This window comes from Muscardinus avellanarius (assembly GCF_963383645.1).
Source record: "Muscardinus avellanarius genome assembly, chromosome: 1".
NCBI classification, from domain to species: Eukaryota; Metazoa; Chordata; class Mammalia; order Rodentia; family Gliridae; genus Muscardinus; species Muscardinus avellanarius.
This window is the reverse complement of record NC_137786.1, coordinates 225519929-225534196: the sequence shown is the minus strand read 5'-3', so window position 1 is coordinate 225534196 and position 14268 is coordinate 225519929. Positions and strand designations below refer to the sequence as shown.

Here is a 14268-nt window from a genome sequence, read left to right as displayed (position 1 = left end):
AGAGAAATAGTAATCATAATAACTGAGGCCTACTGTGTTCCAGATACAGCTCCAGGTTCCTTACATGCATCGTTACCTTATTTAATTATCTCATCCACTTTAGGAAATAAGTGTTATAGTCATTGCAATCTATAAATGAGACAAACAAACAAGTCAAGACTTATGGAACTTTCTCAATATTTTAAAGGTTCAAAATGGTGGACTCATGCTCACCTGGATGAAAATTTAACCTCTGATGATGCTCATATATGCTTAGAAAATAGACTGGTTAACCTCAGTGCATCCTTAATTGTTGGAATTCAGGGGGTCATAAAAACAAAAATGAAAATTGTAGAAATATTTTAAGAGCTTAAAAAGTTTTATTAAAGATAATTGAAGCAGCAAAAGGCACCTGCACTTACCACTAGCCCTATTTTTTCTTGAAGTTCTGGAGAAGTTAAGTGAATGGGGCACCAGTGAGACCACAGGCCAAGGATTAAAACTGCCTGTGGTGTTGTGTGTCTTCTAGCTCTTCTTATTCCTTGATATTTCTTGAATTTCTCTCTAGGCCTAAGTACCTGCCAAAATGCTCCATTTGAAAAGTCCACAGCTGCTGCAGGTGCTGGAGAAGTCATTAAGAAAGAGCCTGCCCGAGTCCTTGAAGGTGAGAGTGGAACATTCTCAGGGAAAACAACTACTTACTGCCTATGAAGGAGGTGTCCAAGGGAGGGCAGATTCAGGAGCACCTGTTGTGTTCCTGGTACCTTGGTGAAAGGCAGGTGCATTTTATAACTGAAGAGGAAGTGGAGGCTCCATTGTGTGGCCTTTTTAAGAATACAGCAATAATGAGTTGCAGTACTATGACTTGAATCTTGATTGATCTTTGTTATATGATGATTGAAAACATCCCCTTGTCATCTACCAAAAGATGTCTTCAATAACCCTGGGAGTTTTTCAGAATTGTAAGGGTTGACCAAACACATTAACATTATTTTGTTTTTCTAAATGATCCTGTATATGATTAAGGGTTGTCTACATGATTCTTCATTGATATTAATAATTAGCCAATTCCTGTTTTGTCAAATCCCAAATGGTATGTGTAATGTTGAGTGAGCAAGAAATTCCTTTTAGAAATGGATCAGTATTCTTGTTCATGGGTGGTTTTCCCACACTACTATATGTTGAAAAAGGAAAAAAAACCTTATCATTAGGAATAAGGAATATGTTTGTATTATGGTAAATGCATCAACTTACCAAGAAGACATAAAACACTGCTAAAATTTATACACTTGCCAAAAGAGACTCAAACTACATGAGACAAAATCAGAAAGAACTGAAAAGAAAAATAAACTCAGTAGTATAATTATAGACTTCAACATTCCTTCAGGAATTTTTATTTTATTTATTTTATTTTTTCAGCTTTTTATTTTTTATTTATTTTATTTATTTATTTATTTTTAAAATTTTTATTGGTGCATTATATTCATACATCATATTGGGGTAAAAAACTTGTGTGTAGAGACATGCACACATCACTGATTTAACCCCTACCCAATTTCCACCACATTCCCTCCCCGTCCCTCCCTCCCTTGCTTGGCTTAGTGATTGAATTCGATATGTTTAAGTACATTGTGTGTTTTAGAGATTTTCCTCATCCCCCCTCCTTTCTCCTCCTTTAGGTTGTCTTGTTTGTTCCTCCATAGGATTTTCTTTTTCATCTAGAGTTCCTCCTATGACCCATTTCTCCCTAACTCTCACATATTAGGGAAAGCATCTGATTTCTTATTTTTTGTGACTGACTAATCTCACTTAGCATAATGTCCTCCAGTTCCTTCCATTTCCCTGAAAATGATGTAATTGAGGGTTTTTTTTAATGGCTGAGTAAAATTCCATTGTGTACATATTCCACAGTTTTGTAATCCATTCATCTGTTGATGAATGGATCATCTTGGCTGGTTCCATAGTTTGGCTATGGTGAATTGTGCAGCTATGAATATAGATGCACATGCATTAGTTTGGTAGTTTGGCTTCCTATCTTTTGGGTAGATACCCAGAAGTGGTATTGCTGGATCAAATGGTAGATTTGTTTCCATTCTTCTGAGGATTCTCCATAGTGTTTTCCAAAGTGGTTGCACTAATTTGCAATCCCACCAACAATGTCTTAGAGTTCCCACTTCTCCACATCCTCGCCAGCATCTGTTGTTGTTTATGTTTTGAATGATTGCCATTCTAGTTGGAGTTAGGTGAAATCTCAGGGTAGTTTTGATTTGCATCTCTCTGATTGCCAGTGGTGTTGAGCATTTTTTCATGCATTTATTGGCCATTTGAATTTCTTCTTTTGTGAAGTGTCTATTTAGTTCACTTGCCCATTTTGTTATTGGATGCTTTGTTTTCTTAGTGTTGAGTTTCTTGAGTTCTCTGTATATTCTAGATATTAGTCCTCTATCGGAGGGGTAGGTGGCAAAAATCTTCTCCCATTCTGTTGGCTCTCAATTGAGGTTCTTGACAGTTTCCTTTGCTGAACAGAAGCTCTTCAGTTTCATGCAATCCCATGTATTGATTCGCCTTTTAATTTGTTGTGCCTTTGAGGTCTATACAAGGGACAGGGAATTTTTAGAATAAACAAAAAACATAAGTATATTAGAAACCTGAAAAATCTGAGGAATCAACACAAGCTAATTGACATTAAAGGAATGCTTTCCTCAAAAAGAGCATAATGGGTAATTCTGTTCAAGTGCTCTTGGAACATTTACCAATATCATATATTTTAGAATGCTCTAATAATTAAATCATATTAAATAGGTCATATAAAATAGTGGAATTAAACTTAAGAATTTAAAAAGTAAAAGTAACTAGAAATTCCCCCAAATTCTGCAGAGCTCCACTCTGAGTCCCTGGAGGGCATGCTGAGCCTGGCCCCTGGGAGCTTTAGACACTTCTTGCATGGAAAAAACTGCTGAATTACACCCGGTTGTTCCGCAGCTGCTCACCTCAGCTCCCTGTCCACCCCTCCTCTCTGGAGCCTGGTGGGTTGTTGAGTGTGTTGATCTGGAGCCGTCGCAGGCCTGGTGAACTTGTCGCAGCCACCGGAAGTATGGCGCTGCTGCCGCGCCCGGATGGCATATCTCCTCTCTGGTTTTGAGCTCCGTTCTGAGTCCCCCTCCTCTCTGGAGCCTGGTGCTGTGAGAGAAGATGGCACCAGCATGGCTCCACCGCAGCACTGAGGGCTGGTTTCTTTTTCTGGTGTTTGGCTGTTCTTCTAGCCTTCTTTTTCTCTGTTCCTTGTATTTACAGTTTTTATTTCTCTATTGATGGTGTTTTCTGGCTATGAAAAGCACTGATTTTGTAGTAATAGAGATCAATTGTTAGCGGGACTCATAAATGCCACTTTTCTCAGTCGCCATCTTCCCAGAAGTCTGTTCTGTTTTAATGATTTCTATATGCTGTTGACTGTGCTTTCAGTTTTGAATGAACTGTCTTCTAACAGTGATATTCTGTTTTCCGTTTCTTCTAATCTTTCAGATTTTTTCCTATTGCTGTTTTCATTTCATTTATTGACTCATTTTATTTCAGACCTCTTTCTGATTGTTTCTTAATGTCTGCATTTCCTCTTTCATTTCCTGTACACTTGTTGTGAGGCTTTCATTATACTGAAGATTAGGATTCAGAATTCTCCTTCTTGCATTTCTTCTAGTATTCATTATTTTCCTTATTTCCTCACTGTTCCTAGTTCTCATATTTTCAGGGTTCTCAGACTTGTTTTTCTCATGTTTTGACATCTTCTCTTTTGTGTGTGATTCTGTGGCTATTCTCTCTGATCCAATCTTAGTAGTAGGGATTTAGAAGTGTCAGCAGGTAAGCAGTGCTTTTTTCAGTGGCAAGGGTTGGGTAAGGGGTAGAGGAGCTGGAGTGATGGGTACAGGAGTTGGGTAAAGTAGAGGATATGATTAGGTTGAGTAAGAAATAATTTAAGTATAATAAGCTATTATCTGGTGGAGAATGAGAGAAGGTTAGATAGTATGGATATGAAATAGCGTTAATATACAACAAGGAGATATAGTAAGGGGAAAATAAAAGTTTTGAGAGAAGAAAGTAGATAGGCTAGAGTGAGGAAGTTTGTGAAAGAGATGAGAGGAAGGAGCAAACAAACACAAATAAAGTAATAAAACAGATTATAAAAACTAACAATTATAAATTAAAGACAAAAAAAGAAAAAAACAACCAAAAGAAAAAAAAAAGAAATAAGAAAGAGAAAAAAGGACAAAATAAAATAAAAAATAACTAGCAACAGTGTGATAGAAAACAAAACAAAACAAACTAAATACAAAAAAAAAGCAGTCCTGCTAATTTACATATATATATATGGCCGGGACCCTCATAATATCTGTATGTCTGTTCACTGTGGTAGATTCTGGAGTATATTCCAATGTCTCTCATTTGTTCTATTGTCATTTGTAACCTATTGTCAGCTTTTGAATCCACTCTATGAGTGTTTGCACCCCTCTCTTGCCTTGACAGCTTTGTGTTTAGGTGTCAGGGCATTGCACCAGCAGAGGGTGTCCAGTGTAATCTTGGAATGTCGCTCTGTGACCCTGTGCAGGTACCATTCCTTGAGCACCTTTCCTGTGTCTCTGGAGGTTCTAACTGGACTATTTCTAGAATGGGCCGCCTAGCCTTAGCTTGAGAGGGTCCTGCAGCTACGCTTTGTGGTTTTCCACTGAATACTCAGTAATGCAAGCGGTTACCTGGCTGTCCTGCTGCCAGGTCTCTGGAGGGCATGGTGAGCCACTGTGGGTGCTGCCTCTGGTGAGCGCGTGAGCTTTTGGATCTTTTTCTGTGTCCTTAAAGCGTGTTGCTGGTTGCTTAACATGTTGGAGCTCTGCCGCCACTTTCTGCACTTCAAGTTCTTGGATTATTTTGGGGTATTTTCTTGGGGCTGCAGCACCAAAGTCAGTAGGGCTAGAGCCGGCACTTGTAGTTCAGGCAGCTGGCCCAAGATGGTGCTGGCAGTCAGGCTGGTGGCCACACTAAATCAGTCATACACTCGGTTTTTTTGCAGTGGATCTCGTAGTTCAGAGTACCGGATTTCTTCCACCATGGTTTCTGTTTCTGTTTTGGTTCATGGGCTTTATTTGTTTGTCAAGATGATGCCTTCTCAGTAGTTGAACTTTATTTGTTCCAGCTACTGAGATGTGATGAGTCCTGCAGTTGTCATTTTGAATCTCCCCTATATTAGGTAGTTTTATTGTTTATAAAATTGCATGTCGGTATAATTATGTAAAGGAAAATGGAAAGAATATAAGACTAAATACCACTGTATAAGTGTGAGTGATTGCTAATTAATTTGTTTATCTGGAAACAATATAAAGCTAAATACCACAGTATAAATATGAGTGATTGCTAATTAATTTGTTTTCATTATCTGGATATTTCACTATTTATTCACACACATATATTATCATTATAATTTAGTGCATAAATCTATTTCTTCCTTCTGGGCATAGTGTTGCATGACTGTAATCCCTATTTGGTAGGTTGAGGCAGGAGGATCAGTCTCCACAACAACTTATCAAGACCCTGTTTCAAAAACAAATAAATAAATAAATAAGTGAATAAATAAATAAGTAAATAAATTAATAAAGCTAGGGCGTTAGCTCAGATAGAATGCCTCAGTAAAATAAATAATAAATAAATAAATAAATAAATAGAATTAGAGGTGTACCTCATAGGTAGAATGCCTCAGTAAAACAAACAAACAAACAAACAAACAAATAAATAAATAAAATTTAAAATGGCCTGTGGGTGTGGCTCGGTGGTAGAACATCTCTGGGTTTAGTTCCCAGTACCACACACATAAAAATCAATTTATTTGGGTAGTTATATATTACTTCAGCACCTACCTAGATGCTCCATCAGTTATACACCTCAATTTCAAAGAAGCAAGTCTTGCCCTTGCCAGAAATAAGCCACTTCACAGTCACTTTGTAGCGTGCCGATCCTCTCACCTTGTTGCAATGCCGTAGGTCTATGGAACTGTCTTCCACATGAACCAGGGAAATCCATTCAAGCTGAAGGCTTTGGTGGACAAGTGGCCTGATTTTAATACAGTAGTTGTCCGTCCTCAGGAACAGGTAAGTTGCCAGATGTGAAATGAATGTGACTTTATGTTCATGGTTGCTGTGTATGTGACATAAACCTGGGTGTTTGGTAGACCCAGGGAAACAGAAATGAACCATAGCAATTGCGGATGAATCTTGACCTCAAGAAGCTCAGAGCCTGGAAGAAAACACAGATAAGTAGGTGAATTGCAACACAGTGTAAAATTGGGTAGCACATACGAGACCATTTATGTTTTTTGTTATTAAAAACGTTCCTGATTAAAGATTAGACTCTAAAAACACAGATGTCACACTTACTGAGAGATGACTAAAACTAATGATTTCAGAGGGTATGGGAAGAGGATTACAGAGTCTTCAATGTAGACATTTCACCAAAACTATTCAAATTAATTTTGAACTGATGCATTATAATTTTACATAATAGTGTGATTCATTCTGATATATTTGAAACATGCATGTAGCATAATTTGGTCACTTTTACTTCCCTGCAACTCCCTCATCCACTCTTTCTCCCTTCTTCTGGGCTTCAACTCCTAATCTGTTGGTCTCTTTCATTTTTCATGAGATTAACACACCCACTTCTCCCTGTTTCTCTCCACTTTCTACATATGAGAGAAAACATACAACTCTTAACTTTATGAGTCTGACTTATTTCTTTTAACATAATGCTCTGAAGTATAATTCATTTTCCTGTAAAGACATAAATGTATTCTTCTTTATTGCTGAGTAACACTCTTATGTATGTATGTATATATATATATATATATATATATATATATTATATATACCACATTTTCTTTTTCCACTTATTTGTTGATGGACACCTGGGCTGGTTCCATAATTTAGCTATTGTGAATTGTGCTGCTATAAATATGAGCATGCATGTACCTTTATAGTTTACTATTTTCATTCTTTTGGGTAAACACTGTAGGGTGATGTAGCTGGGTCATGTACTGGGTTCATTCCTAGTCTCCCAAACTAGATTTTGATATGAAATAGATTTTGAGAGGATGAAGAGTTTAACCCTAACCCTAAACAGAAGAAATAATTTCTGAAATATATGAAGGTAAATATGAATGGAATATATAAATATTTGGTTCAGCAAAAGTTTTTTTTAACATTAATTGAATACAATCATTGATTTGGTGTGATGTAAATGGTCCAGGAATGGTGATGTTATGTAAGGGAAATAAGCATATTTAATATAGTAAGTAGTAAAATGAAATACTAGAGACAAGTAAAATAGTAGTCAAATAAAATGCTAGAGACAAGTATTGCAATTGCATGGTATAAGCAGTTGAATTTATTCCATGTGGCCCAACCAAACAGGAGATGACAGATGACCTTGATCACTACACCAACACCTACCAAGTCTATTCCAAGGACCTGGAGAGCTGTCGGGAATTCCTTGGCACCTCAGATGTCATCAACTGGGGACAACATTTGCAGATACAAAGTAAGGGGGCTGGAATGTGTGCTAGCTGCTGGGGTCCCCCAAGTCTACCACTGCGGGGTCGCTCTCCATTCCCGTCACCTTCCCATATAACCTTAGCCACCTTCCACCAAACCTCACAATACCAACCTAATTAACAGATTTTTTTTTATCTATCTATCTGCCGTGGATTACAATTCAAATATCGCAGATTATGTGGTTGATCTTAGGAACCACGAGTAAGGTAATTTCTTGTCAGAGGAAGATTCATGATATATTTTTATACTTTTACTGGTGCAATGTAATTACACATCACAATGAGATTCAAAGTAATGCAAACATCCACGTGCATATCACTTGGTGTTTCCCTCTGTATACCCGCCCACTTCCTCCTTTCTCCCTCCCCATATTTGATGGTGAGATTGATAGTGAAAACTTATATACATAGAACCTTATTAGAACTGTTTCCTTCCTCGATCCTTGTTTTTCTCCTCCTCGCTTACCTTCCCCAATCCCCTTCCACTATTTTACCATTTTATATCCTTATTTGACTGAAGTCCCCTTTGCTCCCTATTTTCATCCTCAACTTTTGCATATGAAAGAAAATATTTGACCCTTGACTTTCTGAAACTGGCTGAACTCACTCAGAATAATATTCACTAGTTCTATCCATTTTTGGATAGAACCAAAAAAATGACATAATTTTGTTCTTTATGGCCGAGTAAAACTGTGGTATAAACACCACGGTTTCATAATCCATTCATCTGTTGACAGACACCAGGGTGAATTCCCTAATTTGGCTATTGTGAATTGTGCCGCTACAAACATGGGTATGCATGCATTGCTATAATATTCCGATTTTAATTCTTTAGGAAAGATACCAAGGAGTGGGATAGTTGTTTTTAGGAACCTCCAAACTGATTTCCATGGTGATAGTACTAATTTACAATGCCACTAACAGAGCATAGGATGCACAGGAGTTTCTTTTTTCCCACATTCTCACCAGCATTTGTTATTGTTTGTGTTCTTTTTATTTTTTTGTGGTACTGGGGATGGAACCCAGGGCCATTGTACCTCTGAGATACACCCCAGCCCTACTTTTTAGTCTTTTAATTTTTTGAAACAGGGTCTCACTGAGTTGTGAAGGGCCTCTCTCAGTAGCTGAAGCTGTCCCCAATTTTTGATCCTCTGGTCTCTGCCCCCCAAATGTTGGGATTACAAGTGGACACCAACACATCAGGCTCTGTTTGTGCTCCTGGTGATTGCTGTTCTAACTTGAGGGAAACTTCCATGTAGTTTAGGTTTGCATTTCCCTGATTGCTAGTAATGTCCAACACTTTTCATTCATTGACTGGGTTATTGTAGTTCTTGTTTTAGTCAAGTTTTATTTATTTTTTTTTGAGTTCTTTATATGTTTCAGGCATTAGTTCCCTATCTGAGGAGTATCTGGCAAAGATTTTCTCCTATTCCATATTCTCTATTTAGGCTCTTGATTGTTTCCTTTTCTGGGCAGAAGTTTTTCTAATTTAATGCCATTCTATTTACCGATTCTTGGTTTTATTTCTGGAGCTTTGGGGATCCTACTGAGGAAGTCTCTACCAATGCTCATGTGTTTGAGATGTCAACGCAGGTTCTTGTTCTTAGCTAGTTAAGAAAAAATAGCCAGAAGTACACTGCTGCAAGCTTAAGCAAATTTTATTATTACAAGGTAGAAAGAAGGGGCAGAACAATCAAACCACTGCATTAGACGGACACAGTGGAGGGCCTTGAAAGTAAGACACTGAGGTTTCTGAACGTACACATTTTTTATAAGAATTTACCATCTCCCTTTCCCACACAGTCTAACCAATAATCTTTTTTTCCCCCAAATGCAAGTGCAGCCTGCCACTTATCTCTGCCATGCAAGCCCTCTTTGTTAGCCTTTTTTGCTCACCTTTATAGGGACAGACTGGTCTGATACCACTGATCAAAATGTGTTTGTTGGTGAGCAAGGTCAAGGGCTACATGGATTATGTCCACTTTGTCTTTGGCTTTATTTTTACTCTCAGATTTAAAGCATGTATTGTCCACCTATGTCCTTGGTGAGTTCTCAGCCTTTCCCTGTCTCTGTCTGCTAAAAGTTTCTTATTATATTAAAAACTTGTCTTATAATAAAGAAAAGAAAGATAAAGGAATATAGTCTTTTAAAGTATGAAGGTTTGGGTCTATAACTATTTTTTGTAATTAGTAATTAATATTGGGTTAATACAGCTTATTTTTTAATCTTTTAACTTTAGCCTAAACTATTGTGAAAATCTATATAATTCTTTTTTTCTAAGTGCAAGTTAGGTTTTTGTGTTTTAACATTTAGTACTCAGCTGGGCTAACATTCAGCTTTTAGCTGACCAAGGTCAATCCTGGCTGACAGTTTAGAGACAGAGAAAGGGATTTTATTGTTCTGCCTAAGTATGAAAGCTTGTTCTTATTAGCAATTAATACAGCTCTTATTAACAATCAGTACAGGCTCCATCCCTATCAGGAAACATCCACCAAACTTAAGATCAAGTATTATTTTTGTTTTGAGTAAGAGGAAACCTGCTAAGGAAGTGACTTCATCAGTTAGTAGCAATGCCAGAAGTAAGAGCTGACCCCGATTTTGCACACTTCCACTGGGCCACTTCTTGTATCTGCTACATGGATGGTCATTTCTTTCTTTACTTTGCTCCCTTCCAGGTTCACAGTCCAGCTTGGATGAGGTGATACAGAGTCTTGCAGCTGCTAAATTGGTCAAGGTCAAGAGAACACAGTGCATTCTCTATATGATGCCTAAGACAGCAAAGAAACTGGTGCCATCCCTGCTTGATTCGAAGAACTTGGGTCCTACGTCTGGACCATCCAAGACCATGTGAGTCATACTGGAGATGTCCTGCATTATTAACATCTATCGCTAAAGTAGCTCTTCATTTCCCTCCCTGCATTCGCTCTCGCCTCCTCCTACTGGTTTCCAGGGTGACCTTTTTAATATATATGCACCTTGGGTTATGTCATTCTTCTGAATAAAACCACCAACATTTCTCACCTCATCTTGAATAAAATCCACTCCTTCCTTTTTTCTTTCTTTCTTTCTTCTTTCTTTCTTTCTTTCTTTCTTTCTTTCTTTCTTTCTTTCTTTCTTTCTCTTTTTGGTGGTACTGGGGTTCCTGGAAACCATTCTACCTCCAGGCTACACTCCTAGACCTATTTTATATTATTTTTATTTGGAAACAGGGTCTCTTAAACCAACGAGGCTGACTTCAAAGCTGCACAATCCTTCTGTCTCCACCTCCCAAGTGTGGGGATTATAAGTGTGCGCCACCATGCCTGGCTCTTTTCTTTATTTAAATAGATTAATTTAAAAATTTTTAGTCGCCAGGGATTGGACTCAGGAGTATTCTACCTCCAGGGTCTACCTCGAGCACTATTTTTTTTTTTTAAACAGGTTCTTGCTAAGTTGCTGAGACTGGTATCCTCCTGTCTCAACCTTACAGGTATGTACCACCAAGCCCAGCCAAATCCAAATTCTTTTATGGGCCCCACAGGATCTGCACCCATCATCTCTGGAACTTCATCTTGCCCCCTCTGGTCATTTCCCCAGCAGCCCTGGCCTTCTCGCTGCCTCTTGATTATCATGCATTCACACAGACCTTTGAGTCATTGCATTTACTCTTTGCCTAAAATGTCCTATCTGGTCTTTGCTTATTATGATCTTTTTGTTTCTCCTATCTATATTCTCAAATTTTATTTCCTTAGACACTTCTTTTCAGAACCATTGTTTAAAACAAATCTCAAAGCTGGGCATGGCAGTGCACGCTTGTATTCCCCACACTTGGGAGGCTGAGACAGGAGGATTGCACAGGTTTGAAGCCATCCTCAGCTACTGAGTGAGGCTCTCAGCAACTTAGTGAGACCCTGTTTCCAAATAAAGTATAAAATAGGTCTGGGAGTATGTCCCAAAGGTAGAAAAGCCCTAGGGTTCCACTTCCAGTACTACCCCCCCAAAAAAAACCTCACATAATTCTTTATTCTGAAAACTCAATTTTTCTTTTCACTGTTGCACCTATCATTATGTGGAAACAGTTTATTAGTGTATGTGTCTACCTGCTTCTTGTTTGAAGACACACTGCAATACTTGGAAGTCCTGTAAAAGCGGGTGTCCTCTCTGATGAGGGTACTCACTGATGGATCCACGGTAGCCTGGACAGTGCCTGTTACCAATTAGGTTCTTAATAAATATGCATTAAATAAATCCACATCACAGAGATGTTTTCCAGTGAAGAACATGTAAACAAATCATGTCTTCTCTCCCACTGATTTCCAGTGTAACAAGAGTCAGAACTGAAAACTGATGATGGGAATCCAATCTGCAGGTGACAATTGCCTTGCCCTTCTTATCTTAACACACCTGAAGAAGCTTATTAATGTTGTGAAGGGAATTCCAGCCGGAAAGCACCTCCTCCTCTAGAATCTCTTTGGATCCTCTTGTCCACCCTATGAGATAGTCAGGGTAGGAGCCATTTTCTCCTGTTTGCTCAAGTCCTGATGACAGAGTGACTTGATCACCAGGTGGATAGTGAAGGCATCAGTAGTGGCTTGAGTCCAGCTTTGTGGACTGAGCTCTTTGCAGGATCCCTCCCAAAGCCCCTTCCACTGTAGTAGGAGGATTGAGACATCCATATCCCATAGTGGAGCCATCTGTCCTCCATATTGTTGGCTCTCTCTGAACTTTAACTTTTTCTTGTGATCCTCCTGGTGGCCAAGGACCCGTGGACAACAACATTCTAGGATTCCGTGGCTCTAAACTCTGGCTTTGCTGCTTTCTAACACGTGTCTTTAGCATTTATTTCTGTTCTGTGTACCCGCTTTCCCTATCTGCCCAATGGGGGAAATATCTTCAGCTCCATCTGATGTGGAGGACCACAGCAATGTTGAGAACAAGACTTAGTTTTTACTGTTTCGTGGCACAGTCTTAGGGAATTGTCATGCAGCATCTCCTGTAACATTCATTTCTTTGTTTTCCAGAGTGCTGTGAATATCCCCGTTTAGTGCAGAAAGCAATGGGGATAAAGAGGCATTAAGTTACTCTCCCAACTTCACACAGCTACTCTGATCATGAATGATAATTACAGATGTTGCTGAGAGTATAGTATATGTCCTATGTTCTAATTGCCGCTTATCCAAATTTGGGGGGAAAAAACCCCAACGTTATGCTTTACAGTGTGCACAATATTATGGGCTGTTCTTTTCCCTTTTTTCTCAACAGTAACCAAGACATGTTTAAACTTTCATCGCTAGATGTTACCCACGCTGCCTTGGTCAATAAATTCTGGCATTTTGGTGGCAACGAGAGGAGCCAGAGATTCATCGAGCGCTGTATTCGAACCTTCCCCAGCTTCTGTCTGCTGGGGCCCGAGGGGACACCCGTAACCTGGGGCCTGATAGACCAGACCGGAGAAATGAGGATGGGAGGCACCGTGCCCGAGTACCGGTCCCAAGGCCTCATCTCCTATATTGCTGGCGTGCAAGTTCAGATGATGGAAGAACTTGGCTTCCCTGTGTATAACCACACAGACAGAGCCAACAAAATCATACAGAAAATGAGCCGCAACCTGCAGCACATCCCCATGCCCTGTGACTGGAACCAGTGGGTCTGCGTGCCCCTGTGAAGCTGGCCCCGAAGGCGACAGTTCTGGGTGGGCAGTGGTGCATCTGGAAGAGTGAGGAGTTAGAGAGAACGACAAATTGTAACCACTGCGCTCTGGGGAAGCAGTGTGAATGGTCAACAAGGACGCCATAGTCCTTGCACTCAAATTATCCCTGGCAGCCAGCAGACCTGGCAGAGCCAGACCTCTTTGTAGTAGCCACTGGCTCCTTCACTTTGCTATGCTTCTGGATCCCAGTGACATTTTTTATTCAGCTGCGTGCTGCCCCTGTGCTCTTCCAGAACACTGGCCTGTCTCTCAGGAGGACCGTTGCCATTGGCCAGCTCTTGACAGTTTGGCCAAGATATGGTGCCATCTTGTGGATAGCATATTTTTTGTCTCTCTTTTGCTCGCTCTCTCTCTCTCTCTCTCTCTCCCCCTCCCTCCCTCCCTCTCTCTTCTACAACTCCTTTATTTAGTGACCAAAATAAGTGCCACCTCTTTAGTAGCTATTTTTAAGTGATTCTTTGCTCATTTATCTCTGTTTAATAACCATGTTAAATTTTATACAAAGAAGTGTATGATAGTAGTTGTATACAATACCTGGAAGGCTTCTTTTTCTTTTTTTTTTTTTTCTATATTTCTTTCTCAGTACTGGGGATGGGACCCAGGGGCATTCTACCTCCAAGCTACACGCCCAGCCCTATTTTTTTTATTCTTTATTTTGAAACAGGGTCTTACTGAGTTGCAAGGGGACTCACTAAGTAGTAGCTGAGGCTGTCTGAAAACTGCGATCCTCCTGTCTCAGCCTCCCAAATGCTGAGATTAACAATGTGAGCCGCCACACCTGTCTTGGAAGGCTTATTTTTAAAAATAAATTTTATTAAATGCAGTATATATAGCACGATTTTTAGAATATATATTAAATTTAATATATTTATATATAATGTCATATATTTACATTTAATATATATTAAAACAGTTACCACAGTCAGCCAAATTAATAGATGTATTATCTGACAGAGTTATCCAATTTTGTGTGCGTGCAGGAACAGCTAAAATCTCAGCACAAACCTCAAAA

The 14268-nt window shown here is 39.2% G+C and overlaps 1 protein-coding gene across 1 annotated transcript; it reads left to right on the top strand.

The window, feature by feature from the left end:
- Window positions 1-565: 565 nt before the first annotated feature.
- LOC308279696 (glycine N-phenylacetyltransferase-like) lies at window positions 566-13211 on the top strand (the record flags this gene model as incomplete). Its single annotated transcript, XM_080719813.1, has 5 exons — window positions 566-643; window positions 6003-6110; window positions 7428-7554; window positions 10243-10414; window positions 12809-13211. The coding sequence occupies 5 exons, from the start codon at window positions 566-568 to the stop codon at window positions 13209-13211; spliced, it is 888 nt and encodes a 295-aa protein (XP_080575939.1).
- Window positions 13212-14268: the final 1057 nt, after the last annotated feature.